Raw genomic sequence first — 27,610 nt, 5'->3', positions numbered from 1 at the left:
GCAACTTTGAATTAGTTTTCTAACATTCTTCTATAATTTATTTTTCCTACTGTAACATTTGATTTTTTTGCGGTTATATCGGAGCATCTCCAACTTTTATTTGTTGATAATACACTTCTCATCCACCTTCAATTGTTGAAGCACTTTCTCTTTAACCTTCCAATTGTTGAAGCATTTTCTCTAAAAATTTTATTTGTTTGAGCACTTTCTCTCCAACCTTCCAATTAATACACTTTGTTCCAAGACCCAATTTTGTTGAAGCACTTGTCTCCAACTCCTATTGATGTACTTTATCACCATCATCTAATTTTGTTAAAGCACTTGCCTTCAACTCCCATTGATGCACTATCACCAACATCCGATGTTGTACTTGTCTCCAACTCCTGTTGATACACTTTGTTGCTAATACTCAATTGCCGATGTACTTGTTACAGGCTCCCAAATTATCGATTCACTTGTAATAAGCTTCTAATTTTTTAAACCTCTCTCTAACTTTTGGAGAAGAGTTTCTTCCTCTTGTTCATATTTTCTTGCACCTCTTTAAACTTGATATTTTTTTTTCTTGAATCTATTTTGACACTTTTCACCGGACAATCTAATTTTGTTGAGAATTATCTATAATTTTGCCAATATAATTCATGGTCAGACCGACAACACTTATTGGCTAGAGCCGCTCGCTGGCCATGGAAATGATGATTTGATTCTCTATCAAGATCGTAAAGCCTCTTATACCAATTTGAAGGAAAATATTTTGCTACTGTCGACACAATTCTTCACAAATTTCCGCACATGAAAATAACTAGCAATACTCCCACTTATAATAGTAAGAAACCTACTTTAACTCAAAACAAGAAAACATATTACTATATGAATTTGACCACAAATTCTAACTTGACATGAATTGAATAAACTAGCAAATACCAAATCCTAAAGAATTCAGGTTTCCCTACTCTAACTTTCAACTAATTTTACTATTTCATGACTGCCTAGATAACAATATGGGACTTGAAAAACCTAAATAGGTATGGCAAAATAAGCTCAACTTGTCCACCATCAAAACTACTCATAGTCTAATAGTACCAGCGAGATGCACGACCGTTGTTAGTTCGATATTCATGGTCTCCTTTACTTAGACAGAAGCAGAGGCAAATTCATAACGGAAAAGGGCATAAAGTACCCCTATCGTATGGTAAATGATTTATAAAAGGTCTCCGTCTATCTATCCGTCTGAAAATATATAGGACGTTAATTCTATTATCAAATTTACCCCCGCGACTAATAGAACTTTATGTGGGCCTCTCATTAAATGATGCGGCGTTCTTTCATTTGTCCATGTGGCTCGGTAGGGCTAACATTGTATTTGGATAATTTTCGACTCATTTAACCGATTCGACCCACTCCTTTTACCTTATACTCACTCTTTTAACCCTATACCCACATATTTTACTTGTCTTCTTCCCCAGTTTAGAACCTAGGTCATCAGGTTGCTTACCCGATTCTTCTTCCTCAAAATTTCTCTTTTTCAACTAATTAAATCTTGTCTTTTTCCTTCGAATCTTGTGGTTGGCTGTAAAAGATCCGCCTTTATTGAATAACAAAAAATTCAAATGTTTGAAAATTTTGTCTCTTCTGGTTTGTCGCGTCGTTGTGGTTGTGGTTTAATTGTAAATTATTTTGTGGCTAAGACTCATTTGAACGGTGACCGTCGATTCTACAAATGCCCTTGTTTTGACGAGGAAGTTTCATGTGGGTTTTGAGAATGGTAGTATGAAGAGATGTCATCACATATGATGATGTTAATCCATAACTTGAATACTTCACTAAAGTCAGTGGAAGTTGAAAGAAATTGTCTGGAAAAGATGGTGGCTAACTTGGAAGATGTTGTTTCTACTGAAAGACTGAAAATGGAGAAAATAATGGAAGAGGTGGAGGGAATTCATTCAGCAAACTTAGAGAAGGTCGCTAGGATGGAGGATAAACTACAAAATATGAAGTGTTTTATTGTGTTTTCTTGGGTGTGTTGGTGCTAGTTTTCAAGATGATGTAGTGTAGTTAGGTTATTTTGTAATTCTGTCGATGTTGTAATTTGCAGATGTTTATGGATTTGGTTCAGATATTGTAATTCTGCAAATGCTGTAATGATGAATTTGTAATGGTTCTCTGTTGGTATGAAATGAAGTTTTTTTACCATTCTCTTCACTCTCTGTGGGTATAGGGTTAAAAGAGTGGGTATAAGGTAAAAGGAGTGGGTCGAACCGGTTAAATGGGTCGAAAATTACCCAAATACAATGTCAGCCCCACTGAGCCACGTGGACAAATGAAAGAACGCCACATCATTTAATGAGATGCCCACATGAAGTTCCGTTAGTCGCGGGGGTAAATTTAATAATAAAATTAACGTCCTATATATTTTCACACGGATAGATGGACGGAAGGCTTTTATAAACCATTTACCATACGATAGGTGTATTTTAGGCCCTTTTCCGAATTCATATTTTGAATATTACATTTAGCGTTCAAAATTTTACCATTAACACGTTGGATTATTTCGTTTGCAATTTTATATTTGTACTTAATTAGTGAACTTTTTAACATATATTATATAAAAGCTAAAACAAAGTTATTCGATTCAGATGAACGAGACATATGTTAGTTGAATACTCACAGTCTCCCTTCCTCTTTTCAGATCCCTTACTCATGGAAAAAGAGAGAGAAAACCTCAAGTTGTGCAACATGAGCCCAACTACTTGATGGGTTATTGGGTCCCAAAGGAATGCACTTTGCAAAGAACCAATTAAATTCCTAAAGTATATGGCTATTTAATTAATTAGCATTTGCCATTGTTTTCCGGGGAAACAAATCTGTGTGCTGAAAACAATCAGATGTTTTTTAGTCAACTAGACTGTTCTTAACTACTCCCTCCTGTTCACAATAAGTGATCAGTTTCCTTTTAGCACGTTCATTAAGAAAATGTTAAATTATATATAAAAATACCTAGTATGATTAAATTACCCTTATTAAATATTGGTCACATAGTTATAGTGAGGAGTGAGAAAACTTTTTAGGGATATGCACGTAAGGGTAAAAGAGTAAAAACAAATTGAATTTTCTCTTGATTACCTAACTAGACACTTATTTTAAACCAAAATGAAAAAATAAACTAGTCACTTATTGTGAACCGGAGGAAGTATATGGTATAGTGTTACAACCAATAACTAACCAAGTTCAATGGGAGTATTTTATAAGTACGGAAACCATGGTAAACTTGGCTTATATATACGCGTTTAATTACAATTACATCATGTTTGTTGGTACTGTCTTCATTTGTTAATTAATTTGTGCATATCCGATTAATAAAATAAGGATTACAACTAGTGTAACTATTGTATTATAAGGTCCTTTTCGTTCGGATAATTTAGTAATCTAATTAACTTCTAATTCCAATCATTACATCAATTCTAATTGCGGGCTGCTTAAGAAACTCTGGCTAGCAACCGCTTATATTAGAACTAGTCTTATGGTACGCGCGTTGTGCGTGTAACCTATCTAAATAAGTATAAAGCTTTTACAAAACCATATAAACGATATTTGAATTATAAAGTAAAAGTGTAATTTATATTTAAAAAAATATTGATTTTATATAACTAACTCAATAAAGAATATCGATTTATACCTTCTTTAATTATGTTTTCTTTTTCTCTTTTAACTGTTTCATTAGATTGAGCTCATATGTTGTTATATCTTAAGTCTTTGCAAAAACTTCCAAATTCTAATCTTCAATTTTTGAAGACTTAAAATAAGATCTACAGTTTTATTAGTAGATTTCCAATGTACGTTTATATGCACTTTATCTAAGACATATATGAAAAAAATCATAATTATTTTATATAATTCAAATAAGCAAATGATTTATAATTAATTTTCTATTTGGTTTTGAATTCCTAATAATTAGGTGTTTCTATACATATGTAGTTCGAATAATGTAATATTTAATAACTATAATTTTAGATTATTTTAAAATCCTAAATATTAGGAGAATAACTAAATTACGATTATATCTAATATATAACCTATTTTTAAAGGGTAAAAAAAACGAACGACATTTCGCTAAAGGTCTTCGTGCTTTTAATATAGTATAGATAGATATAGATATGTTATGTTAATCATATTTCTATTTTTGTTTTTCCTAGAAGAAACTGATGGGGACGTCACCAATCACCACGCGGAGGTAGAAGGTTAAATACTGATTCGGTCAAATTTAGCAAGTTTAGTCCAAAATCTTATATTCATAATAAAAAATTCATTAAATACGTACCAAAATTAAATTCAGAACTCGCTATCTAGAATTTAGAACCAATAAGCTCTGCCTCTGAACGCCACCATCAGTTCACCATATATGGAGGCGAAGCGAGTATTTGAAATTAGGGTTCGAGATTCTAATCTTTTTAGGTTACTGAATTCTAAATTAATAACTTATACTTATTCAATAAATTTTATAAAATAAATACATGATTTGGACCAAAATTATTGGATCCGACCAAACCCGTACGACGTATTCTCCCTCCTCCCCTGACCATATACCAACCCCCTACCTAAAAAGTGTTGAGAATCACATCAACGGATTATGTTATAAGAATTTTTCATTTTTAATGATTAATTTCGCATAGCGACAAGATCGAGTGGGATTAGTCTGGGACGGCACAATATGAAAGGGTTTCATCCCAATGTATAGAGTGTGCCAATGACTAATTAAAGTCTATGTCTGTTTTGTAACAATAGACGCAAGCTTAATATATATATATATATATCACTATGTTTGGATCATTGTATATACCCTTCTTTTTATAAGGCATTGTATTGTATTATATTGTACTTTAATACCGTGTCATATTGCACTGTAACTGATAAATTCACTAAAATATCACAAATTATTTTAAATAAAATTTATCAAAAATTACACATAAAAATAATTTAAGAAAATATCTTTCTACTAATTTATCATTAATTACGTAGCTTGGAAATAAGAGTAAAAAACTGAAAGAAAAAAAAAGGTTAACTAATATTAGCAACAAGAAAAAATTAAAACGATGGAAAAAGACAACGAATCGAACAGACTTGGATAAAAAGAACGGGGTAAACCAACTCTATAAAAGATGGAAGAAGACAAAGTAGGTCAATAGGTTGGAGATTTTGAGTTAAAATTAAAAAATAATGATAAAATAGAACTATATTAAAAAATAATGATAAAATAGAACTATGGAGTAATAAGTAAGGGCATAATATTGGAAAAGAAAATAGGAAACGATCCTACTACATTAAGTCGGTTGTTTCATAAAATGGATCTTTTAGTTGTTCCGAAACAATACATTTAATAATACGATACAACCAAAATAAATTTCATTTTGGAATAACAATACAATATGATACAATGGGTAATAACCATCCAAACAAGCTATAAAGTAGTGATCGTATATGCAACAACTAGAGAGAAGTTAAATCAACAACTAAATATATGGACGCATAACTAGTTCCCACACTCATTAAGTATAATCATTTTATGTTGATTAATGTATAAGATGTTAACTAAGTAAATATAAAGCATGTTATATCGTTAGCAACAAGGCTTATAAACACATTGTATAATTGCCAGCCGTGAAATTTGTTTCACTATAGGAAAAGAATCATATATAATGTATCAAAAACTGAAATATTTGACATCGGTCTTAATTATATGTCATGAAATCATATGTATGTAAAACAACATAAGTGCAGGTTCAAATTCCAGGGGAGACAAAAAATACTAGGTGATTTCTTTCCATCTATCCAAGCTTTACTAGATAGAGCTACCTGGTACCTGCTGCTTGTGGAAGGTGACAGGTATCCCATGAAATTAGTCGAGGTGCGTGCAAGCCGATCCGAACACCACGATTATAAAAATAAAAAAATAAAAAAAAAAGATAAGTGGTTGTACATATATAATAGCTTATCTACACACACAAACATCGATTGGATTTCTACACAAAAATATAGTAGTTGTCTTTAAAAACAAAAATTGAGATTATCTCTTTGACCATGTGGTAAATATGTTGAGTGTAAACTCGTAACTCATATACACTTGTGATTATCTGCTGAATTAATTAAAATAACGCGGATAAGCTTTAGCTATTATATTTTCCGTACAACCACTGAAATAATCAATTATAAAACCTTAGCTAATAGCCTAATACATAAAGAAAAGATGTGGACTTCATATCTCGTAACCTCTCACTTTCACTAAAGTTGACATTGTGAGCGTAAATTAAGTTATCATCCGGGCGGAGCTTCAATATTAGTTACATATTCCGTCGAACTCATCAACTTTTACTTAAATTTTGTATTCATACTAAAAAATTAATGAAACATATATAAATATTCAATTACGAACCTAGTAATTAAACGAGTTATGAATTCAATGTTAAATTCAAAATTCATAAACTTCAAAGTTAGGTTCCGCCTTTGATAATCATCCAATGAGGAATCATCCCTCCATTACAATAACAAATTTGAATAATTTACTATTTTAAGTTTGAGAGAGGAATATTTAAAAGAAATAGTTTGCAGTGTAAAAAAATAGAGTGATGAATTAAAAATGCGTTAAATGATTTTTATTTTACATGTTGAGCTTGAAGTACGGTATAATCAACGGACAAGAGAAAGTACAATGACGTGGCAATCTAGCCGTCCAATGAAGAATGAATAGATACTATTTGAAGTCAACGCAATTGTCTGCCAAGACAAAGGCAAAGTCATACTTTATTTTGTACTATATTTAAAGAGAATAATACTAATTAAAACAGCCATATCCTATTTGAGAATTTTGATTCTACGTACGCGGTGTTATTTTCTTTTTCTCTTTTACTTTTTGTTTCTTATAATACTAAAATCAAATAGGTTAAGTAGTCAACAGGATGGCTTATACAATTAGCAAATGTGATGAAAAAGGTTATATCCTCCTTGTATTATCCCAAGTACAAGTATAGTGGTGATCCAGAATTTCCACGACTTATGCATGTATTCATTGTGTTTGACTTGAATTATATTTGCCGTATATACATATATCTCAATTATCTTTGACTCGCAATGCAAAAAAAAAAAAAAAATGAAAAGGACAAAAGTAATCTTACTATTACTACCTAATGTTACTTTTGCATTGGTTTTGTTGCTATCTTGTTGTTATTACTCTTCTTTTCATATATTTTTTACTATAATATTTTCATTCTTACTGCTTTGATTATATGTGCCATGAGCGTCTACCGAAAATAACCTTTACCTTAGTGGCTTAGCCACCTTATGCCAAAGATGGTCAAACGCACACCCTTCATCGAAAAATTATATTGTGTATATAAGTTAAATACTATTTTATATAGTTATATATTATATTTTGAACACCCTTAATATAATTGAGTGAGACAGTCCAACCGTTCGGGGTGTTCAAAGTGACGTATTATTTACGTGTTTAAGAATCTGCCCATTTTATTTGCCAAAATAAACGGAGACCACCAATATGTGTGGTCTATTTGATTCTTTTTCAATCTAAAAAATTTTCTAATAAAATAACTCTTAAAACTTAAATTGTGTAAAAATAAACAACTAATCTTAAAGAAATTTTTTAACTAAAAGTTATTTCTTAAGTATATTTTATAATTTAAAAGTCAAGTTCTATAAAACATTCTTCAATAAAAGTTCTCTACAAACTACAAATTCCCTCACTCTCTTTTTCCTTTGGTTTTATTCTTACTTTTACTAGTAAAATTTCTGACGTTGTCTTTTTGTTATTTTAATTTTGATTTATAAAATTATAGTTCTATTAAAACTTCTTTTATTATTTAGCTGAATGTTGTGTGGTTTGATTTTAAAAAATTGGTACACCATTCATCGACAAAAGAAAAAGTTATTGATTTATTTAAAGTTTGAATACTCTTGATGAAATTTCTGATTACATTATTACTTTATCTGCTTCAAGTAAGGGTAAGACTGCATATATCTTATCCTCCCCAGGTGGCACCTGTGAGAATATATATATATATATAATTGGTATTCTTTCTTTTCTGCTGGTTTCAGGCAGAAGAGCATTAATTAAGCAACGGGGAAAACATTAAATGGGAACAAGCAAAGATTGAGCTGTCATTTTACAAAAAATGGTGCCATCTTATATAACGTCTGCTCCTAAATAGTGTATTTAATAGGAAGTAGACAAAGATTTTGTTGTTTCTATTTTTCAGTCTCCGTATACACATTTGCTTCTACAACTTCAATTTGGCACTCTCCCCAAATACCTTTTCTCATCCCAGTACATTATTATGATATAAGCATGATTTTTTTTTCCTTCCACTCTAGGCAAACATTCTCTTTCCTTTTTGTGTGAACGAAAAAAAAAAAAAAAAAAATCCTGGATCACAATTAGTTGTATCAACACCATTTCCTAATAATACTCCCTCTTTTTCTTTTTCAATTTAAATGAGATAGTTTGACTCCGCACGAAATTTAAGAAAACAAATAGTCTTTTGAAACTTGTGATCTTAAAAGCTTAAGGGCTAAAAGTTATGTGGGCATCATATTTTTGTGGTTATAAATACTTCTCATTAAGGGTAAAATGGGTAAAATGAAAAGTTTAATTAGTCTCTTATACGTGTATAAATTTTGTACACTATTAACTTAAAATAATATGTATCTCTTTATAGTTGCTTGATATTAACTCAAAATAATATGTATTTCTTTAGGGTAGCTATCTGTTATATTAGATTAAATTGCAGTAATAGTATATAACTTAAATCCAATATACACTTGAGTGAGTTGCTCAAATATGATTTTTCATATTTGGATAAACATAAGTCATTTATATAAATTGTAATGAGTAGGATTATGACGAGGGTCTTTCGGAAACAGTCTTTCTATCTTCCGGGGTAGAGGTAAGGTCTTCGTACATACTACCCTCCTCAGACCCGAAATGAGTTGTTGTTGTTGTTGTAATTGAGTAGGATTATGCGATATCTTGGGAGGTATCAGATATTCGATAGAAATATTAAAATACGTATATGCTGACCTGGAACAAGCAATATTAAAACTATACTAGTAATACTATTCTTTAAAACAGTTTATACTTATTTTATAAATCTTGTATTTAGTGGAAGGACAGGACATTTGTGGAGGGGGTGTCAAAAGGCAAAATACAAAACAAGAGAAAAATAGCAGAAAAAAGGGGCAAAATCCACAGAAAAGCTAATACCACCACGTTGGAATTGCATGGAGCCGAATGTCAACTCTTTTGAAATTGACCTCTTCCTTTATTCTTAGCCTAATTCCCTCTTTCTAGAGGGTCGCTTCGCTTCGTTCACCTTCCTTTTCTCTCCGTCTCTTTCTCTCTCATATATATAAGTCTCGTGTCATTACATACTTCATTTCCCATTTCAGATTTCAAAACTTTTCCCCAAAGAAAAACACAACTTGATCACCAAGATTTACCAACTACAAAAACCCCATTTACACCCACAACAAATTTCAGAACGCCCCATTTAGAGAAACCAAAAGAGAGATATGAAGTTGGTTTGGTCTCCAGAAAAAGCATCTAAAGCTTATATTGATACTGTTAAATCCGTAAGTATCCATTATTTTACTCCTTTTTTTCCTAGAAAGTTTCTTTTTAGATTAATAGGTTATTGATGTTCTTGATTTAAATGATTATTATACAGTGTGAAATATTTAAAGAATCGAGCGTAGCAGAGTTGATATCAGCGATGGCAGCAGGTTGGGACGCACAAATGATTGTAGAAACATGGTCAAGAGGTGGGATTATGGCAACAAGTATAGGTTTAGCAGTTGCTAGTCATGTTACACGTGGCAGACATATTTGCTTAGTACCTGACGAAGATTCAAGAATAGAGTATATTCAAGCCATGGAACATGCCGGAATGTCGCCGGAAGTTGTGGTCAGAGAACCGGAAGAAGCAATGGAAGGGTTAATGGGGATTGATTTTTTGGTGGTGGATTGTAGGAGAAATGATTTTTGTAGAATTTTGAGGGTGGCGAAGTTGGGTCATAGGGGAGCAGTTTTGATATGTAAGAATGCAAGTTCAAGAGTTGAATCTGATTTCCGGTGGCGGAGTGTACTAGACGGAAAATCAAGAATTGTACGGTCGGTTTTTCTGCCGGTGGGGAAAGGTTTGGATATTGCTCATGTTGGAGCCACCGTCAGCGGCGGTGGAAAGGGTGGTTCCGAGAAGAATCAAAGTCGATGGATTAGACATTTTGATAGAGAATCAGGAGAGGAGTTTGTTATACGCAAGTGATGACGTTTAGGAGATGGAAAATTCTTTTTTTTTTGGTTGTCATTTGTTTTTTTCCTTACCTATTCTCTTGTTTAATTATTTTCTTACTTTTATTTTGGGTTCGTTCTGTATATAGATGATACAAAAAATTAGACGGTCTCGGTTTTGGCAATTTTGATATATGCTGGTGCTTATCTTGTTGACGAAAGTTGTATATATGGTCAGAAATATTTGGATGAAATAGCACTTTGCCTTTCATAGTTGTTACACAAATAGACAGAATTGATCAGAAATCATAATTTCTGACCTCATTTCCGTTACTTCTCCTGGTCTTCGAGAAAGGCAAATAGCATTAAATGCTTGTACAATAATGGTAGTGTTCGGTAGAGTTGGATACTCTTTTGTTGTTTCTGAAATATCACCTAGTCTAGAACAATACTCCAAATTACCAAATCCGAGTTGATTTTTATTACTATCATCATGCCTATTTGCTCTTATGAAAAAAAAATTATGACATATATCAGAATGAGGATCGATGGCCAAAATATTCCCTCGTTTCAGATTTTAAAAATTGGAATCTGGTTCATTGTCCCAAATAGGAGTGTTTCGTACAAAATTATGTGAAATGTATCCATCCATACATGAGAACCGAGTACATAAAGAAAGACGTGTGGCCACCTTATTCTTCTTTTGTCAACTATCTATCTAATATCAGCATCTTCAGAAAGGAAAGGAAGTTCAAGATAAGGCTTTCAGTAATCCTCTCAGCTAAAGCTTAGGCTGGTCGACAAAGTCTAGATTCTTTTAGCTGTATAGTCATATCAAGAAGCTTTCATAGGACCTACAGAGATGGATTTTATACTAATTCCTTAAACCATTTTGGTATCGTATAGAAATAGGACAAAGGACATGATCAAAGCACCGGGAGAATTTGATAGAAGAACCAATGCCTATGTTGGACAAGAATCGGGCATGCCAATCGCAAACTCTTGGAATCAGTCCCAACTGTCTTTGCTTCTTCGCATAGCCTTCTTTTGTGATTGAGCCTTCTTATTGTCAAGCCGTTTGCGCTCTCCAATAGCAGCCCTGTTTGTATAAGGAAAGGAGCTTGGTCATTCCAGAAAAATACAAGTTTGCAATCAAGAATTTGGTAAATAATACGTGTGTAACGTAGGTTGGTTTGACAACACTTACAATTTTGCTATTCTTTTCACTTGCTCTTCAGATGGAGGCGGAGGTACATAAGAAGCAGCATCTATTATAGCCTGTGATATTGAGCTTACTGAGTAATTCATAATAGAACTGTATACTGAGGATTAACTCTACTCACTGAAACATCATCTGACCCTCAAGGATAGACTTCTACCATTCCAATTGATAGAAAGTGGGAACAGTCTTACATAGAATGTTCCTTATGAGTACCTGTAATTTACTCAAAGCATCTTCAATGTTACCCCTGAATATAATCATAACACACAATCAACTCTGTGGCCTTGACGAAGCAAACATTTAAAAATATATATATATAGATATAGGGAAGAGTCTAACTTCTGAGTTCTCGTCTTTGTTGAAGAGATCACAAGCTCTCCGTCCTTATTTATCCGATTCTTTTCCTGTTTAGAATATTAAAAACTTAGCAATAGTGTTATGTGAGTTGCAATATATTAGATCACAATAATTATATGTGAACAGCAATAAATTACGCACGACAAGAAGCAAAATGACATTTTCACTAGATAGTCTTTCCAATAGAACCAAAGAAATATTGCCCCAGTAGCCCATAAATTTGCTAATGTACATGATCAAAGAACAGTCAAGAGTGATTAGCAATATAGCAAGTGCAGTAATCAGATACACTTATAATAAGCATCATTAATCGGTATACTTTTATCACCTAATTATGGATCTAGAATCAGTGCAGAAACGTTAATAGCATCCGATGAAGAATTATTGCCACCATTCTATAGCCTCTGAAGCCATATATTTATGAAAAGAAAACAGTGGAAAGGTGTCCCTTCCAACCATCATGTAACTATCAAGAGAGATGAGCCAGTTACTTCAAAAAGATACCCCATATGCGTTCAGTAATTAACAAAGAGCTGAATTGCTCTCTCTCTCTCTCAATATCACAAACCCTTCTTGCAAGTTGCAAGCGATGTAAATTAGGAAGAACCAAGAAACAGACTTTAACATTCTAGTGCTAATTCAAATAGCTAGCTGGAATGAAAACTGAGATTCTACCCGATCAAAACCACCACGTCATATCTATAGAGAAAGCATAGACAGTGAAAGACAGGTGTTAGCTCACCATTTGCAAAATCTTCTCTCTGACTCTGTCACTTAACCAATAAGCATTTTTTACATTAAACCGCATATCCACCTTGGTATTTACTGTAAAGATAGAAACTCCTTGAATAAAAGAAGAAAATGAAAATATAGAAGGCAATTTTATCTTCTGAAAGAAGCTGCACCAGACCTTTATTGACATTTTGACCTCCAGGACCTCCGCTTCTTGCAAAGTTAACAATAACATGATCTGGACAAAAACAAAGAAGAGCACCATAAATATTGTTAGCTTTTCCAGTTTGTTCAATATACAAGACATCCTGAAAAACTAAGCTGAATAATTAATCAGACGCAACACTTCTCCCAAATCTAATTGAATATTGAAAACAAGAATATGTAATAAACAAGCGATCGCCCATTCTAATTTTTCATTTTCCAACCCACCCCCCCCCCATCCAACCCAACCCACCCCCCACCCCAAAAAAAAAAAGCAAAATCCCCAAACACCATGACCGTATCCACTTCAGTCATAAGATGATAAGAGCAAATTACAAAGATCTTGAATAGGTTACAGAGTCTATAAGATACTACTTGCTTTGAGAAAATATTCATGAAAAAGAAAGCTTTTGATGAATATCAGAATAGTCCAAGAGATTTTCAGCTCTTCGATGAGTAGAAGAGCCACCTTAAGCAATTTCATATTGTAGCTGCTACAACCACTTCTGTCCTAAGAATTAACAAGGGACTCCAGAATAAATTCAAATTTGGCAGTAGTCTCTACTCTCCTACTCTACATGTGATTTGATCACTATCCCCATAGTCTTTGACATTAATATTAAGCTATACATATTTTTTCTTTCTTTGCGCGCACCCCAACTATTTCCCTACGTACTTGCTATCTCTCACCAGTACATGTACCGAGCAACTCTACCCACCAAAGCTTAGACTATCCATTCTAGCAGTCAAAAGCATTTTAACATTTGTAGCTACTCTAGACAAATTTCCTTATTACCTACAGCTCTATACATCACATACAAATTCCTCAATATCTACTCTGCTGAATCCCCGATAATTCGAAGACTAAGTCACCAAAGACTCCAGACCCTAACCGAAAACCAAAAAGAGCCTCTGAAGAAGTAACATTCTCAGCATAACACAAAACTCATTTGATGAAACCGGTCACTTTATCTTCCAAGTCATGCCACTATAGCATAGTCATGCGGACATCACTTGTACGGTAATATATTTACACTTTACAAAATTATTTTCCAGAATGCCATTTGATATGCAATCAGCAAGTAAGAAAACACTACTTTTGCTTAACCCTATATAATTATTATCAAGTATCCCTATATGGAGAAACAAAAGTGAAAGAATATCAATCAATCAATTATGTCTCAATCATAACTAATTGGAGTGCCCAATCCGTAATAACACCAACTAAATTTAAGTGCCAAATCTACTTCATTCAAAAAAAAGAAGAAGTGCCAAATCCACTTCATGGTTGTACCTCGGGTAAAAATTTGCCCGCACCCGATATTTAGACCAGACTAATAAATGCGAGCCATTTGACTTTTATACACACTCACATATCCAGAAGATGAAAGTAGCAGAAATGAGGATGTTGAGGTGGATGTATGGGCACACTAGGATGGATAAAATTAAGAATGAAGATATTCGGGAGAAGGTGGTCGTGGCTCCTATTGATGACAAGATGCGGGAAGCGTGGCTCAGATGGTTCGGGCACGTACAGAGGAGAATCTTGGATGCCCCGATAAGGAGGTGCGAGCGGTTGGCGTTGGTGGGTACGAAGAGAGGTAGAGGGTGGCCTAAGAAGTATTGGGGAGAGGTGATCAGGCGGGATATGGCAAGGCTTCAGATCTCCGAGGACATGGCACTCGATAGGAAGTTGTGGAGGTCGAGCATTAAGGCTGTATGTTAGGAGGTAGTTGAGCATATTTAATCTACCAGTGTGATGCTACGCTGCTACGATTTAGTCTTAGACGGCTAGTGGTCAGTGTTGTGTTTACACTACTCTTCCGTTTTCATAGTGTAGGGCCTTATTTACTGGTTATTATTTCTATTTTCCATCTATTCACTGGTTCTTGTGATGTTATTATTTCTATGGGTTTTTTTTATGATACTAATATGTTGTCTCTTTTCGTCTTCTTGAGTCGAGGGTCTATCGGAAACAACCTCTCTACCCCAGCGGGGTAGAGGTAACGTCTGGGACCACACTACCCTCCCCAGACCCCACTTGTGGGTTTTTACTGGGTCGTTGTTGTTGTTGTTGTTGACTTTTATACACACAATCGCTTAATCATGGTTAAGTTATGTGTATTCTCGCTTTAGTTTTTAGCTGCTAAGGTTAAATTATATAATTTGGTGTAAACACTAAGGGGTTGTTTGGTTTTCCTTCCTTATACATTAATTCGTGTATACTTATGTATAAAATCCACCCGCAATGTTTGGTTGATGTTTTGAATTCCATATAAATCTTGCACAACTAATACAACATTTGATTAGGTTTTTTTCTTTTTTTATACCCGTATAAAACAATACTTGTATACAATAATGAGGGAAATTTTTGTATTATTTTATGCAAGATAGAATATGGAATAAGAATACGTGTATTAAATAATACATGGATTAAACCAATTAAGTGACAAAAATACCGTCATGCATAGGGATGGCAAGCGGTGCGGGGTGAATGCGGGGCGGGTTTTCTCTTAAACCGCAAAATTTCAACCCACCCCGCATAGCAGTTGCACCCGCGCCCACCCCGCCCCGCATAACTGTTTTTTCTTCATTTTGTTAGTTTTAAGTGTTCTCTTTTATTTTTGCTTTTTACCATACTTTATAAGTATTATATTTCTTTGAGGCCAAGTGCAAAAATCAAGATCTGCCATCTATGGGGTCATATGCAATAATTGACATATTAAACACATTGTACAGTTAGAGTAGCTCTACAGCTCAGTTGCCATAGATCTATATTATGTAATTCTACATTTGGTTATTAAACTGTTCAATTTGAACATTGAGTTGTTTTTCTCATCGAAAAATATTCTTTTCAAATTGTATCACGAAGATTTGTGACTATAATGATTATTGATTAATTTGCTTTTATGTATATGCAAGAATGAGCGGGGGAAAAAGTGAAAATAAGACATATTACTATAATTTACTAAGAGGAAGATCAAGTCAGTATACTATATTTACTCAGAGTAAGTAAGATCAAATCATGATCTTAACATATCAAAATCTCGAGTTACGATTTATCAATAAAATAGATCTATAATCAATTAATAATTATGTGTTAGATATCACATTATCAGAACTTGTCATAAAAGAATACGAACTTGACGTGCAAACATTGGGTTCAAAGTTTATACAGTATGAAACTTTATTTTGCTATATATTAATCAATTTCATCTTTAGAAAGTCAAAAAAACGAGTTCCTTTTTCGATGAAGTTTTTAAACCAGCACCCGCATAGATTAATTTCTTTTTATGTTGACCTGCCCCGCCCCGCCCCGCCTCGCACTCACATATGTTTAAACTCGCACCGCTCGCATGTGTCTAAACCCGAACCGCACCGCACCCACACCGCCCCATTGCCATCCCTACTCATGCATGCTTCCGAATACTTTTGTTTTATAATGATCAACACTTCTAATTCATTTCCTTTTCCTTTCTAGTGCTTTTAGGATTTCATAGGACACAAAATCATAGTAAATAGTACATATAAAAAAAATCATATTACTGTTGTTTTCAATATTGAAACATGTTCGCATATCGGTCATAGATCAAAATGAATCTGGACATCTGTTGGATTGAAGTGTTAAACTTCATTAATCACTATTATAAATAACACCATTATTCTTTTCATTTTAGTACACATATTAAAATTGAGTAAATTGATATAAGGTGTTACAATCATCCCCAAGGCATGTTTTATTTCAGTTGCCAAACAACTCAAACCTCCAAAAAGAAATAATTCCTATATTTTAATTCCAGCATAACTATACCTGCATAATTAATACTTGCATAACTAATACCTGCATAATTAATCCCTTCATAACTAATACCTGCATAATTAGTCCAGCATAACGCATCTCCGAACCAAACGACCCCAAAGTGCAAATTATTTACCATGTACTTCTTACACTACAGTTACTTCATTTCAAAATATAACTGTACTTCTTATACTACAGTTACTTCATTTTAAGATATAACTTTCAGGCATTTTCAGTGGACGTAAATGAAAGTTGGAACTGGAAAGGTGTGAAATTCAAATAGAGGCAATTGAAATACCAATTGTAATCTTAGGGATAGGATCATTGCCGGCAGCTTGAGCTCGTTCCGTGGCTTCATTTAACAGCTGCTTAACCTGAGCAAGCCGCGCCGGCGACTTCTTTCCATCGGCGGCACCGCCGTCAGATGCCGCCGCGCACCTGACGGGACTATAGGAGATTGTGCGTAGTAAAAGACGATGACTCACAACAAGGCTCGTCGCCGGAAATGGCGCCGGCGGGATGTGGATGAATCGAACAGTTGACAACTGTATTGACGGACGGAAAATTTCCCGGACGAGAAAGTTTGTGGTGGTTCTAAGCGATGCCATTTTTGGGTGTTAACATTACAGCCCGGCCCTATAAACGGTTTATTAGAAGCCCACTATATATTTGTTGCTATAAATAGAATTCTATTTACGGTGAATGTCTATATTCTAGAAAGATTCTAGGGTTTGTTACTTGGTGGTTAAGTTATTTTTCCCCCATAAATGGAGGGGTTTTATTCCATTGTAAATCATCCCAATTCAATAAGAATTTCCCTCTCTCTCTTTCTCTGCAATATTGTTATTGTTCTTTTATTGTTTCATAACACGTTATCAGCACGAGACTCTAATCAATTGAGTAGAAGCTTTGAGATTGAGCATAATGATTGTCAATTCTCCATGAACTTTCTTCATGATTAAATTCTGGATTTAAGGTAAGTATTTTACTTTATTTTTCTCTTTTAAATTCTTGAAATTCTATATTTGATTTTAAATGCAAGCAAAGATAATAAACTTTGATTATAACTCCTATAGAGTTCGCAAGAAATTATAACCACCAAAATGGTAAAATTTCTATGTCTTGCCATGATCAAATTCATGTATGATTGTGGGCAAAGAAGTGGAAACTCGTCCCGTAGAATTTACTTCATTCTCATTCCCCTTAAGAGAATGTGATAGCAATATGTGATAAGTCTGAAAGAAGACAAATTATTACCGTGAAGGTATCAATGGATGTGGACGTGATAATAGACGAAATTATAATCGTCATATTTGTGATAATGAGAATAATAAGAATTCTCAAAATAATCTTTCACTATTTGAAAGTTATATTTGTCATCGATTTGACATGAGATTTTGTAAAGCACATATTGATGATTATGTTCCATTCATGATGAGAATGTGACAACATCTGATTTATGAATACATATTCATTCTTGGAAGAATATGAACGTGCTAGTGGTAGTGAAGATATCACACTCACCTCTAAAAGGAGGTTTGAGATGAAATAGGAAAATAATTTTATTATTATGGCATGAATGGTCATTGATGACGTACCTATTATACGCCAAAATATTTTGGCAATGTGATTATATGCAAGATCCATAAATATCGTGTACCAAGACATTTGGTTGAGCTTTATCAAGCATCTCTAAAGAATAAATGTCTTGAAGCTAATTTTGTCTATGACAATGAATTCTACATCACCCACTTAGATGTGACAGACTTTTTTGAGCGCCCTGATGAAAAAATAGACCACTTGATCGCTGATAAATCCGTAGTTAAAGATGATTGAGTTGTTTGATTTTATTTTATTTTACTTATTCGTATTAGTTATTGAATAAATATCAAGTAATTATCATAGTTTACATAATTAGTAGTTTTAATTAGTATATCGAATTAGTATAATGTGTCATTGAATAAAGTTTGAGAACGGTCAAAATTCATAATCTACATCAGTTGGTTAAAACTCTGCAACTATTTTATAACAAAAAGGACATATTATGGTATGATTATTGCTAAATAAAACTCGACGTACCTGATATAATCTGACCACATTTGGATGCTTGAGAACTTTTAAGGTTTTTTCCTATTAAATGGTACTAGTTTTAGTACCCGTGTGATTCGCGGTATAAACCATATTAAATTATGATTTGGATTATTTGAATTATGTGCAAATAATCTTAAAATTAAACCTTCAATATGAAAATTATAAATAATTATTAGATATTAATTAAGAAGCAGGACATGAAACCATTTCTCAAATCTCATAGTGGATAACTTGTTTTCTTTTTTTTTTTATAATGTAATAACACCCCTTGATGTTGGCACTTGTATTTTATTTTACGGTCAATATTAAAGAATACTTAACATATAACATTGTGATATGTCTTGTTTGAGCATATTAAATAATATTATTTTGGAAAATTCTTACTACCACATTATTTTTCATCTCAAATTCAAATAAGTCTTATCCTTCTACATTTTTAGACATAATTTTTCTCTTTTTTTGTTCTTTGCTTATAGTTATTGCAATATTTATTACTTAATATCGTTATACTGTAATGTGAACATTTATTAGCTTATAAATTAACTTAATGTCTTACTTATTTCCCTATTAATAATCATCAATAAATGTAAACTTTTATTCTTAAAATTTAATGTATTTATATTATCATCCTCTTACTAAGAACTCTTTCATCATTCAAATCTATCAATAATATTTTTTTACTATTATTTAATAATTTAATTTATATATTTTTTTTAAATAAATTTACAATATAAGTATCATTGCACTATCTCTATTTTCCTCTTTATACATTCTTTTCCCTACTAAAAAATTTTAATTAGCTTTTACACAAATATTTGACCCAAACTCAAAATAATATCACGTCTTATTTTAAAATATTACTTTGAATTAGTCTAAAAATTAATACATAAGTTCCTTTATAATGTTTCAAACCTATTTGAATTTTCTTATAATTATTTTTGTATTATGTGCAATTAAATTTTCTTTCTCTTTTAGTTTCAAGATACAAATTTAGCTTTTAATTTTTATTAATAAAATTACCTACATGAGATAATTATTTAATATGTTTAAATATTTAATTTGGTATCAAATTTTTGTTTTTCTTTATCTAGCAAGACTTCAATTTTGTGGTCATATCCATATTTTAAGTGTTCTTATTATAATTTTAAGAACTTTCTAATCTCAAGTTTAAATAGTTTTTTCTTTTTATTTTTAATATAATTTTTTAAAATTTTAATTATTTTTCTTATTTCTGCTATAATGTCATCTAATATGTAATATTATCACATTTTCATGTTATTTTTTTTATTAACTTTACACTTTATTTAATATTCTTATCCACTGCTATTTTTTAATATAATATAGATAGATATATAATTTTTATATTAAATTAAATATTTATTTTATTTTTAAACTATTGTTTAAAAATTTTAACTTATTTAAATTTATTAATAATATTTTTGAGTTTGTATACTTGCATTGTTTTATTTTTTAAAGTAATTCTTAGTATAAATATCCTCACATGATCTCTACTTTATTTATATTATTTATTATTTAAATTTTTTTTTTGTAATCTATAGACTTTAGTTATGTGGCTTTATGCACATGCATATTATTTCTTATTATACTTAAGCAAAATTGTATCATCTCAAATTTAAATAAGTTTTATCCTTTTTCTTTTGTATGATGAAATTTTTGATTTTTTTTTCTCTATTTGTTCCTCAATTTTTCTATTATATTGTCATGTGGCTCAATTTCTTATCATATTTCTTTATAAACAAAAACTTTTCTCAAATGTTTACAACAATGGTTCCACTATCATTTATTTCTACATAATATTTCTAAAAAGAAAATATATATGAAATGGAAGAAAAGGGATCATGTGGTTAGTAATTCTAAAATATAAATTCTTATTTTTAGAAAGTTTTGGAAACTATTTACAATGAAAATATAAGTCAATATTATTTTATTCATACCTTTAAGTTAAATTTGATCAAATTTGTTTTGCCTTAATTCTTATTAGAGTTTTATTATATTATTCAATACTTAATATTGTTATATTGTCATGTGGCTCAATTTCTTATCATATTTCTTTATAAACAAAATCTTATCTCAAATGTTTACAACAATGGTTCCACTGTCATTTATTTCTACATAATATTTCTAATATATATATATGAAATGGAAGAAAAGGGATCATGTAGTTAGTATTTCTAAAATAAAAATTCTTATTTCTAGAAAGTTTTGGAATCTATTTACAATGAAAATAGAAGTCAATATTAGTTGATTTATTCATTTAAGTTAAATTTGATCAAATTTGTTTTGCCTTAATTCTTATTAGATTTTGTAAATATTTTTAAATTTTGTCCGAGTGGTTAAGATTTGTTCTTCTTAAGTTAAATTTATTTAATCATATAAGAAATATTTATTTATGTATAAAATATCCATTTGCCCGATTTGTCAATATTAATATGACTTTATTATTCTTGTTATTAAACTATATTTCACCGATTATTTAATTTTTTTTACATTGTATATAATTTGTATATTTTATGTAAGATCTTATTTTGTTTCTTGAATTTTTTTAATTTTTAAAGTCAATAAATCTTTAATATCTTAAGTAAATTTTTGTTTTATTTTATATTTTAACTTACTCCAAAGTATAGATAGTCCTATGTTATCTCAGTTTACGTTTTTCTATATTTTTTTATTTTTTTCTACTATAGTTTTTAAATTAACTTTTTACCTCCATATTTCTAGCTAATATAGAAGAAAATCTATGAGTAGATCATTATATGATCTAAATATAGTAGATATGGATATAAATATACATATAAATATAAATATAGATAATAGATTAAATTTTTCTAAGATCTATCTAAATTATGTATAAGATTCATTCAACTACTTCCATTAATTATGTTTCCATTTATACTTTGTAATTATAGATATTGTCTTAAAATTGCCAAGTAGCTTCATTTTAGCTTACCACTTGGCTTAATCACAATTGTAAGCACGTGATTTTTGCTCCACGAGCAATCACTCCAAAAGAAATCAAAAATAATAAATGTGTACAATTTTCACGGGACATGTGCTGGTAGTCATTTGTGTTTCTGTCCATTCTCTTCTTCTTTCTTTCATTGAATCTTAACAAACAAAATACAAAATATGCATGTCATGGTGATTAAACCATAATTCGGTCAGTAAAAGAAAATTCAAAAAATATATATGCATCTTTTATTCTAGGTTGTGATTTAACCTACTTAAATATTTTCATATGTGTGTGATAATGGGGTTAAGTGATTAAATTAATGATGGTTTTTAATTTCATTTTTTTTTTATTTTTTTTTATTTATTTTTTTATTTTTTCTTTAAAATTAGAAAAACAAAAAGAAAGGAGTAATGAAATTGGTTTGGGCCAAAAAATGAATTAAAATCAGGCCCAAAACCAGGACACAGGTCCAGTCCAAACATAAGCTGCCCGGGTACGTCCCAAACGACGCTGTATTAGCGTCCCTGTGCTGAGCCGTCGATCTGACTCAAACAAACGGTCCTGATCAGGCCACTCATTCAAACCCAAACGACATCGTCTTAGGCAATTGATCTGAGCCGTCCAACCCCTTGATCCAACGGACCCAGGCTTTCCCCTAAACCCGTCCAGTTTTGACCCGATCCAGCCTTACCCGGTCTCACCCACTACTAAAACCCAAACGACACCGTCTTCCCTAAGTGAATAGATCCTGGCCATAGATCTCATTTGATCCAACGGCCAGGATCTAAACCCCCAGATCGTATATAAGCCTTCTATCGTACCCCACGCCCCCTATTCGAACCCCCCTCCACTCATCGTCTTCACCAAACACTGAAGCCCCCCCCCAAACCCTAGCAGCCGCCCTAGTTTCCCTTTCACAAGAACCCGGCGGCATGAACGCCGGTGACCACCCCCTTCACACCACCGATACATCCAACCACCCTGAGCACGAATCCACTAGCCATGTACCTCGAATCACCTTCCATCGTCTCGAATCTGGATTTGAAGATTCGAGACGAAGCTCAATCTATACCAAACCACCACATCTTCATACCAGACACTCCCCTGACCCTCCTCGTGACCAAACCAAGCTTGGTTTGGTCCGAATCTACCCACAACTTCTAAAAAACCAAATCTGAAAATCCAGACCTCAGAACACATGCACCTCGGGAATCCGGCCGGTCTTGACAGGGGTTTGAGGTCTAATGGACCTTAACCAAGGTGTTCTCGTGTGATAACACCCTGATTAAAGTTTGTTCGGCCTCAAATGGTCGAAGCTAAGTTGAATTTGGTTCAGTTTGGTTTAAACTTTTTCAGTAAGTTTTCCCTTTTCTTTGTTTTAGTTTTGATTGAGTTGTTAGCATGCTTTGTTGTGACTGTGTGTTATTGTCTGGTATTTTTCTTAATTTCTTCCATCTCTGTCAAAGACCTTTTATTTGGTCGGTTGATTTTCTATGTGTGTTCTGAATGTACTCTGTGATATACATGCTCGTCAATTAGATTAATCGTCAAATAGGTTAACTCATATAGGTTCCCAGTAATTGAACAAAATATGTTTGAAGTCATTCGGGACCCTGTACGTATTGTTTATATAAGCGACTAATTATTACCTGTTATATTTAGTATAGTCGACTCGATAAGCGTCGTCGATTAGTTTTCTATAACTAATGGATCAAATGAGCTAATAATTTCACATGACCAATTGAACCTTGTCACTGACTGAATGCCCGGCATCGTCTGAAATGAGTTTGTTTGCATTGCAAAAATGACTGAAAAGGTTCAGTCCAGGGCAGTCCTGAATTTGAACTTTCATGAGTTCAAAATGCCCTGATGCTGCAATGTGCAGGGCAGTAATAATCAAGGTTTAACAAGGGTAGTCTGGGGTTCGAAAAGAACAGAAAGGCTTAGTTTTAAATGAGCTGACAAGTAGGGTACTAATTTGGGATTAAACTAATACCAATGGGGAACAAGACACAAGAGTATGGGGTTTAAAATGAATACTTAAATGAACCCATAACTCTTGATTAAAGAAAAAATCAGGCGTGGGGAACAAAATGGCTGGCATCAAAAAGATGCCTAGGCATGGGATTTAAGAGGTATGGGCAGTCTGCAAATTGGCAGAATCCAGGCAGCTTGACTGCACTGGTTGTTTGGCTTATAAATAGGCCATTTCAGAACTTAAAAAGGGGCTGGAATTTTTTAGTCTTGAGAGAGGTCTGGTGAGTTGAAGAAAACTAAAAAATATAAGGAAATTTCCAGAAACACTATAACCAAACACTGTCCAAAACTACTGAAGAATTCATATTGGTCAAGCTGTCTCGGCCAAGTTCTGTTGTTAGCCTTGATTGAGCTGCTTGTGATTGTTGAATTGCTGGTGTTGCTGCATCGAATACTCTGTTATTTCTGTTTTGTTTCACTACTCTTTTCTGGGATCACTTGTTTGGTGCTCGACCATCTGTTGGTTTTCTTTGTTCTGGAAATTGTTGCTGGTTGTCTGTGGACTGTGGAAAACACTTGTGGTTGTTGGTTTGTTGCTGTGTTGTTGCTGTGTATCTGCTGTTGCTGTGTTTATTGCATACTGCCCAGCTGATCATTCCTTTCTTCTTTGTCCTCTATACCAGGTACACAACCAATGCACTGTCAAATGTAATTGGAAAATTGAGCATGAATACAAATGAAAAGACCTGAAGAATGTCTTTTATACATAGATTGTTACATTAAATATTCATGTAATGTAGAATAATTTTATTTTTGTTTGGATGCTGGAAGTAGCTTGCCTGTCTAATAGACGTCAATGTAGGACAATTGAATATAAGTCTATATATGCATGCGGTTAGGTAAAACATTCCCAATACGATAGGTTGCATCCCAGATTCGGTTTAATCATGCAACATGTCGTTTAATACATGCTAAGCATAAAATTATCCATTCCTAGCTAAGCTCGTCTCCCTTGGATGAATTGTTTCGCTATAATTAGTAATCATCCACACCTACATGACAAAGACACAAGTTTACGGTCTCAACCTCACGGAGGTTGAGCCTAGGTAGAAACGGACCAGGCAGATCCGCATCAGATGAACAATGGCCCAGGTCTGGCCCATCACGTATGAGCTAGATTTGGGCACATAATGTTCGATTAGCTGCCCACGTGCATGGCCATGTTTTCTTATTCTACAAAGGCACTCGGAATTCCGTTATAAATAACCTGCAAGCATGTAATTGAGTAGGATCATTTTTACTTTCAGTTAGTAGATACAAATGTGACAGGAAAATATAGTCGCTATAGGATATCCTTTTAAAATAAAGACGAGATGAGCCTCGACAAATAAAAATGCATAAGCTGCGGGGCTCTTGTTAAATGTATATATCAAAGCATTCAGTTTCCAGGACAGGTCGTTTAACAAATCTCACGGCCCTCCTAGAATAATAACACGATAGTCTCTTTAAGCGCGTACTTAATAATGTTATCTCCTTAAACTCGGGTGCACATTTATGTGACCCAAATCCAAATCTCAACGGAATCGAAATGTATCTCTAACTACGGGTACATTGATTGTGGCGTGGTCTGAGATGCATTTCCATGACGTTGCAAATTCTTTTCATAAGGAATGAGACTAGCCTCGACAAACAAAAATGTACAAAGTGCGGGGCCCTCTAAATGTATATATATAAAAATATTTAGAATTCGGGACAGGCCGTTTAGCGAATTTCATGGCTTTCCCCAAAATAACAATACGCTAGTTGCTTTAAGCGCGCCTTTAATAATTTATTTTCCTTAACTCGGGTGCACATTTATGTGACCCAAATCCAAATCTCAACCGAGTCGAGATATGTCAACAATCACGTGTACATTGATGTAACGTGATTCGAGGTATGTTTTCACGACGTTGCAATTCCTTGTAAAAATAATAATAATTATGAAAGCGGTGAAAGTTAAAATTTGCACATAAGTTCATATTTGTATAAAATCAGATAATCAAGCCGAATATAACAGTTGAGCGACCGTGCTAGAACCACGGAACTTAGGAATGCCTAACACCTTCTCCCGGGTTAACAGAATTCCTTATCCGGATTTCTGGTACGCAGACTGTAATATGGAGTCATTCTTTTCCTCGATTCGGGATCAAAATTGGTGACTTGGGACACCCTAAACCTCCCAAGTGGCGACTCTGAAATAAATAAACCAATCCCGTTTCGATTGTCCTTTAATTGGAAAAAACTCCCCTGCCCCCTCGGGTGCGGAAAAAGGAGGTGCGACAGCTCTGGCGACTCTGCCGGGGATGAAAGTTGACCCAGAACCACTGGTTCAGGGTTAAGAATTCGAGCTTAGAATAATTGTGATTATTCGGCTTTATTTATTATCTGATTTTTACGTGTTTGAGCCTAATGTGCTAAATGCTGCTTTTACTGCTTTGATATTATTTGAACTGTACATATAAACTGTGCCGAAACCCCTCTCTTCTCTCTCTTGAGGAGTGCACGCCGGTCGTGGCTTCTTTCTGTTAGTGTCATATGCCAAAATAGAACGAGGATTCAGAGGAGTTGCAAAATCGGATGGCCTTTTGGTTACCGGTACACAGCTCCCATCCTTGGCTCGAGTTGTCCGCTCGGGTAAGCCAGGTCTAGAACAAACACCTAGGTTTTACAGCTTAGTATAACATAACTTCATGCCGGATCCCTAGTAGGAACGCTTATTTGCATCATGTGCATTTGACTTAGGGGACTCAGCACAGGGGTTGGGTCCGTCTAGGACAAGCAACCTGAGAATAAAGACCATCCTGCTACATCCTGTTTGCTTTATGCATTTACTTGTTTCAAGGCTTGCATGCTGACCGGCTTCTGAATATCGGGAATGTTTGAAAAAAAGAGAGAGAGAAAAAAAGAATAACGGTTAGGGAGATAATTATTTATTCTTGAAAAACCAATACCCAGAAAACGGTTAAAGCTCTGCCAGAATTTTGAAAAAAAAAAAGAGGAAAAAAAAATGTGTGTCTTATTAATTTGTTTTAGAAAGTAAGAGTCTTTGATTTTTTTCTAAGAGAAAAATAGTGTGTCTCCGAAATTCGGCTTATGCCTGAACTACGTCAGTTTGATTCTCGCAGGGTGCGAGATACGTAGGCAACCCCCATCGGGCTCAACTTGTTTTTCAAAATATAGGTACAATCCAAAGAACGAAAGTTTTTAAGGTGACATCATACTTTTCAGAAACAACCAAATTTCGTTTTTCTAGGAAAAAAGGGGTGTGTCAATTTGGTATTTGAGTCCAATGAGTCTGGATCTTTGCTTAATCACCCCAATAAACATGCAGAATGAGCGTAAGTCCAAGTTTGCCGGTAACAGTTAGAAGCAAAATCCCTCTGGAAGTGCGATTATGGTGGGAGGATTTGGAAAAGTCAGAGCAAGACAAGATCAAACTGCACCTCGGAGGTTTGGTTAATTTGTTGAACGTCAGGCCTCGGTGCGACATCATAAAGGCTTTGGTTACATTTTGGGATCCGGCCCACAACGTGTTTCGTTTCTCGGATTTTGAACTCACCCCAACCTTAGAAGAAGTGGCAGGTTACATGGACGTCAATGAAGGTTTGAGGCACAAATACCTGATCGCCCCAAGAGCTGTGAATTCACACAAATTCATGGATCTGTTGAAGATAAGCAAGGGAGTCCCATACGCTGAACTGGATAGAGGTTTTTCTACCCTGCAATTCATATACCAGAGGTACGGGAACATAGGAGGATTCAATGATCCAGAAAGTGGTGTCTGCAGTAGGGGAAATCTGGTAAAGTGGAATGAGCATAGGCGGTTCGCTTTCATGGTGGCATTCTTGGGCCTTGTGGTGTTTCCCCGAAAAGATAGAAATATCGATCTGAAGGTGGTTGGGGTCGTTAAAGTCCTGATTACCAATG

At 33.6% G+C, this 27,610-nt stretch overlaps 2 protein-coding genes across 2 annotated transcripts; one reads left to right on the top strand and one right to left on the bottom strand.

Annotated features, from left to right (window-relative positions):
• Nucleotides 1-9,427: 9,427 nt before the first annotated feature.
• On the top strand, nucleotides 9,428-10,562 carry LOC107828533 (uncharacterized). Its single transcript, XM_016655860.2, has 2 exons — nucleotides 9,428-9,633; nucleotides 9,729-10,562. The coding sequence occupies exons 1-2, from the start codon at nucleotides 9,574-9,576 to the stop codon at nucleotides 10,323-10,325; spliced, it is 657 nt and encodes a 218-aa protein (XP_016511346.1). The 5' UTR covers nucleotides 9,428-9,573; the 3' UTR covers nucleotides 10,326-10,562.
• A 299-nt stretch (nucleotides 10,563-10,861) lies between these two features.
• LOC107828532 (uncharacterized) lies at nucleotides 10,862-17,260 on the bottom strand. The gene is made up of 7 exons (XM_016655859.2): nucleotides 16,904-17,260; nucleotides 12,781-12,840; nucleotides 12,613-12,695; nucleotides 11,853-11,917; nucleotides 11,727-11,760; nucleotides 11,499-11,569; nucleotides 10,862-11,390 (listed from the first exon to the last, which is right to left on the bottom strand). Exons 1-7 carry the CDS (start codon nucleotides 17,211-17,213, stop codon nucleotides 11,300-11,302), a joined length of 714 nt encoding a protein of 237 aa, XP_016511345.1. The 5' UTR covers nucleotides 17,214-17,260; the 3' UTR covers nucleotides 10,862-11,299.
• Between the last annotated feature and the right edge of the window lie 10,350 nt (nucleotides 17,261-27,610).

The sequence above is a fragment of the Nicotiana tabacum genome, chromosome 1 (genome assembly GCF_000715075.1).
Source record: "Nicotiana tabacum cultivar K326 chromosome 1, ASM71507v2, whole genome shotgun sequence".
Taxonomy (NCBI): domain Eukaryota; kingdom Viridiplantae; phylum Streptophyta; class Magnoliopsida; order Solanales; family Solanaceae; genus Nicotiana; species Nicotiana tabacum.
The sequence above is the reverse complement of the archived record's forward strand: the minus strand, read 5'-3'. Positions and strand labels throughout refer to the sequence as shown.

What these genes read in the sequence shown, in the direction of transcription:
- LOC107828533 (XM_016655860.2), top strand. Translation starts at nt 9,574, where the DNA reads ATGAAGTTGGTTTGGTCTCCAGAAAAAGCATCTAAAGCTTATATTGAT. An exon ending in ATATTGATACTGTTAAATCC is followed by an intron (nt 9,634 to 9,728) that starts GTAAGTATCCAT and finishes ATTATTATACAG; the next exon opens with TGTGAAATATTTAAAGAATC.
- LOC107828532 (XM_016655859.2), bottom strand. Translation starts at nt 17,213, where the DNA reads ATGGCATCGCTTAGAACCACCACAAACTTTCTCGTCCGGGAAATTTTC. An exon ending in TATCCCTAAGATTACAATTG is followed by an intron (nt 12,841 to 16,903) that starts GTATTTCAATTG and finishes GTTTTTGTCCAG; the next exon opens with ATCATGTTATTGTTAACTTT. An exon ending in ATGCTTTGAGTAAATTACAG is followed by an intron (nt 11,570 to 11,726) that starts GTACTCATAAGG and finishes TCAATATCACAG; the next exon opens with GCTATAATAGATGCTGCTTC.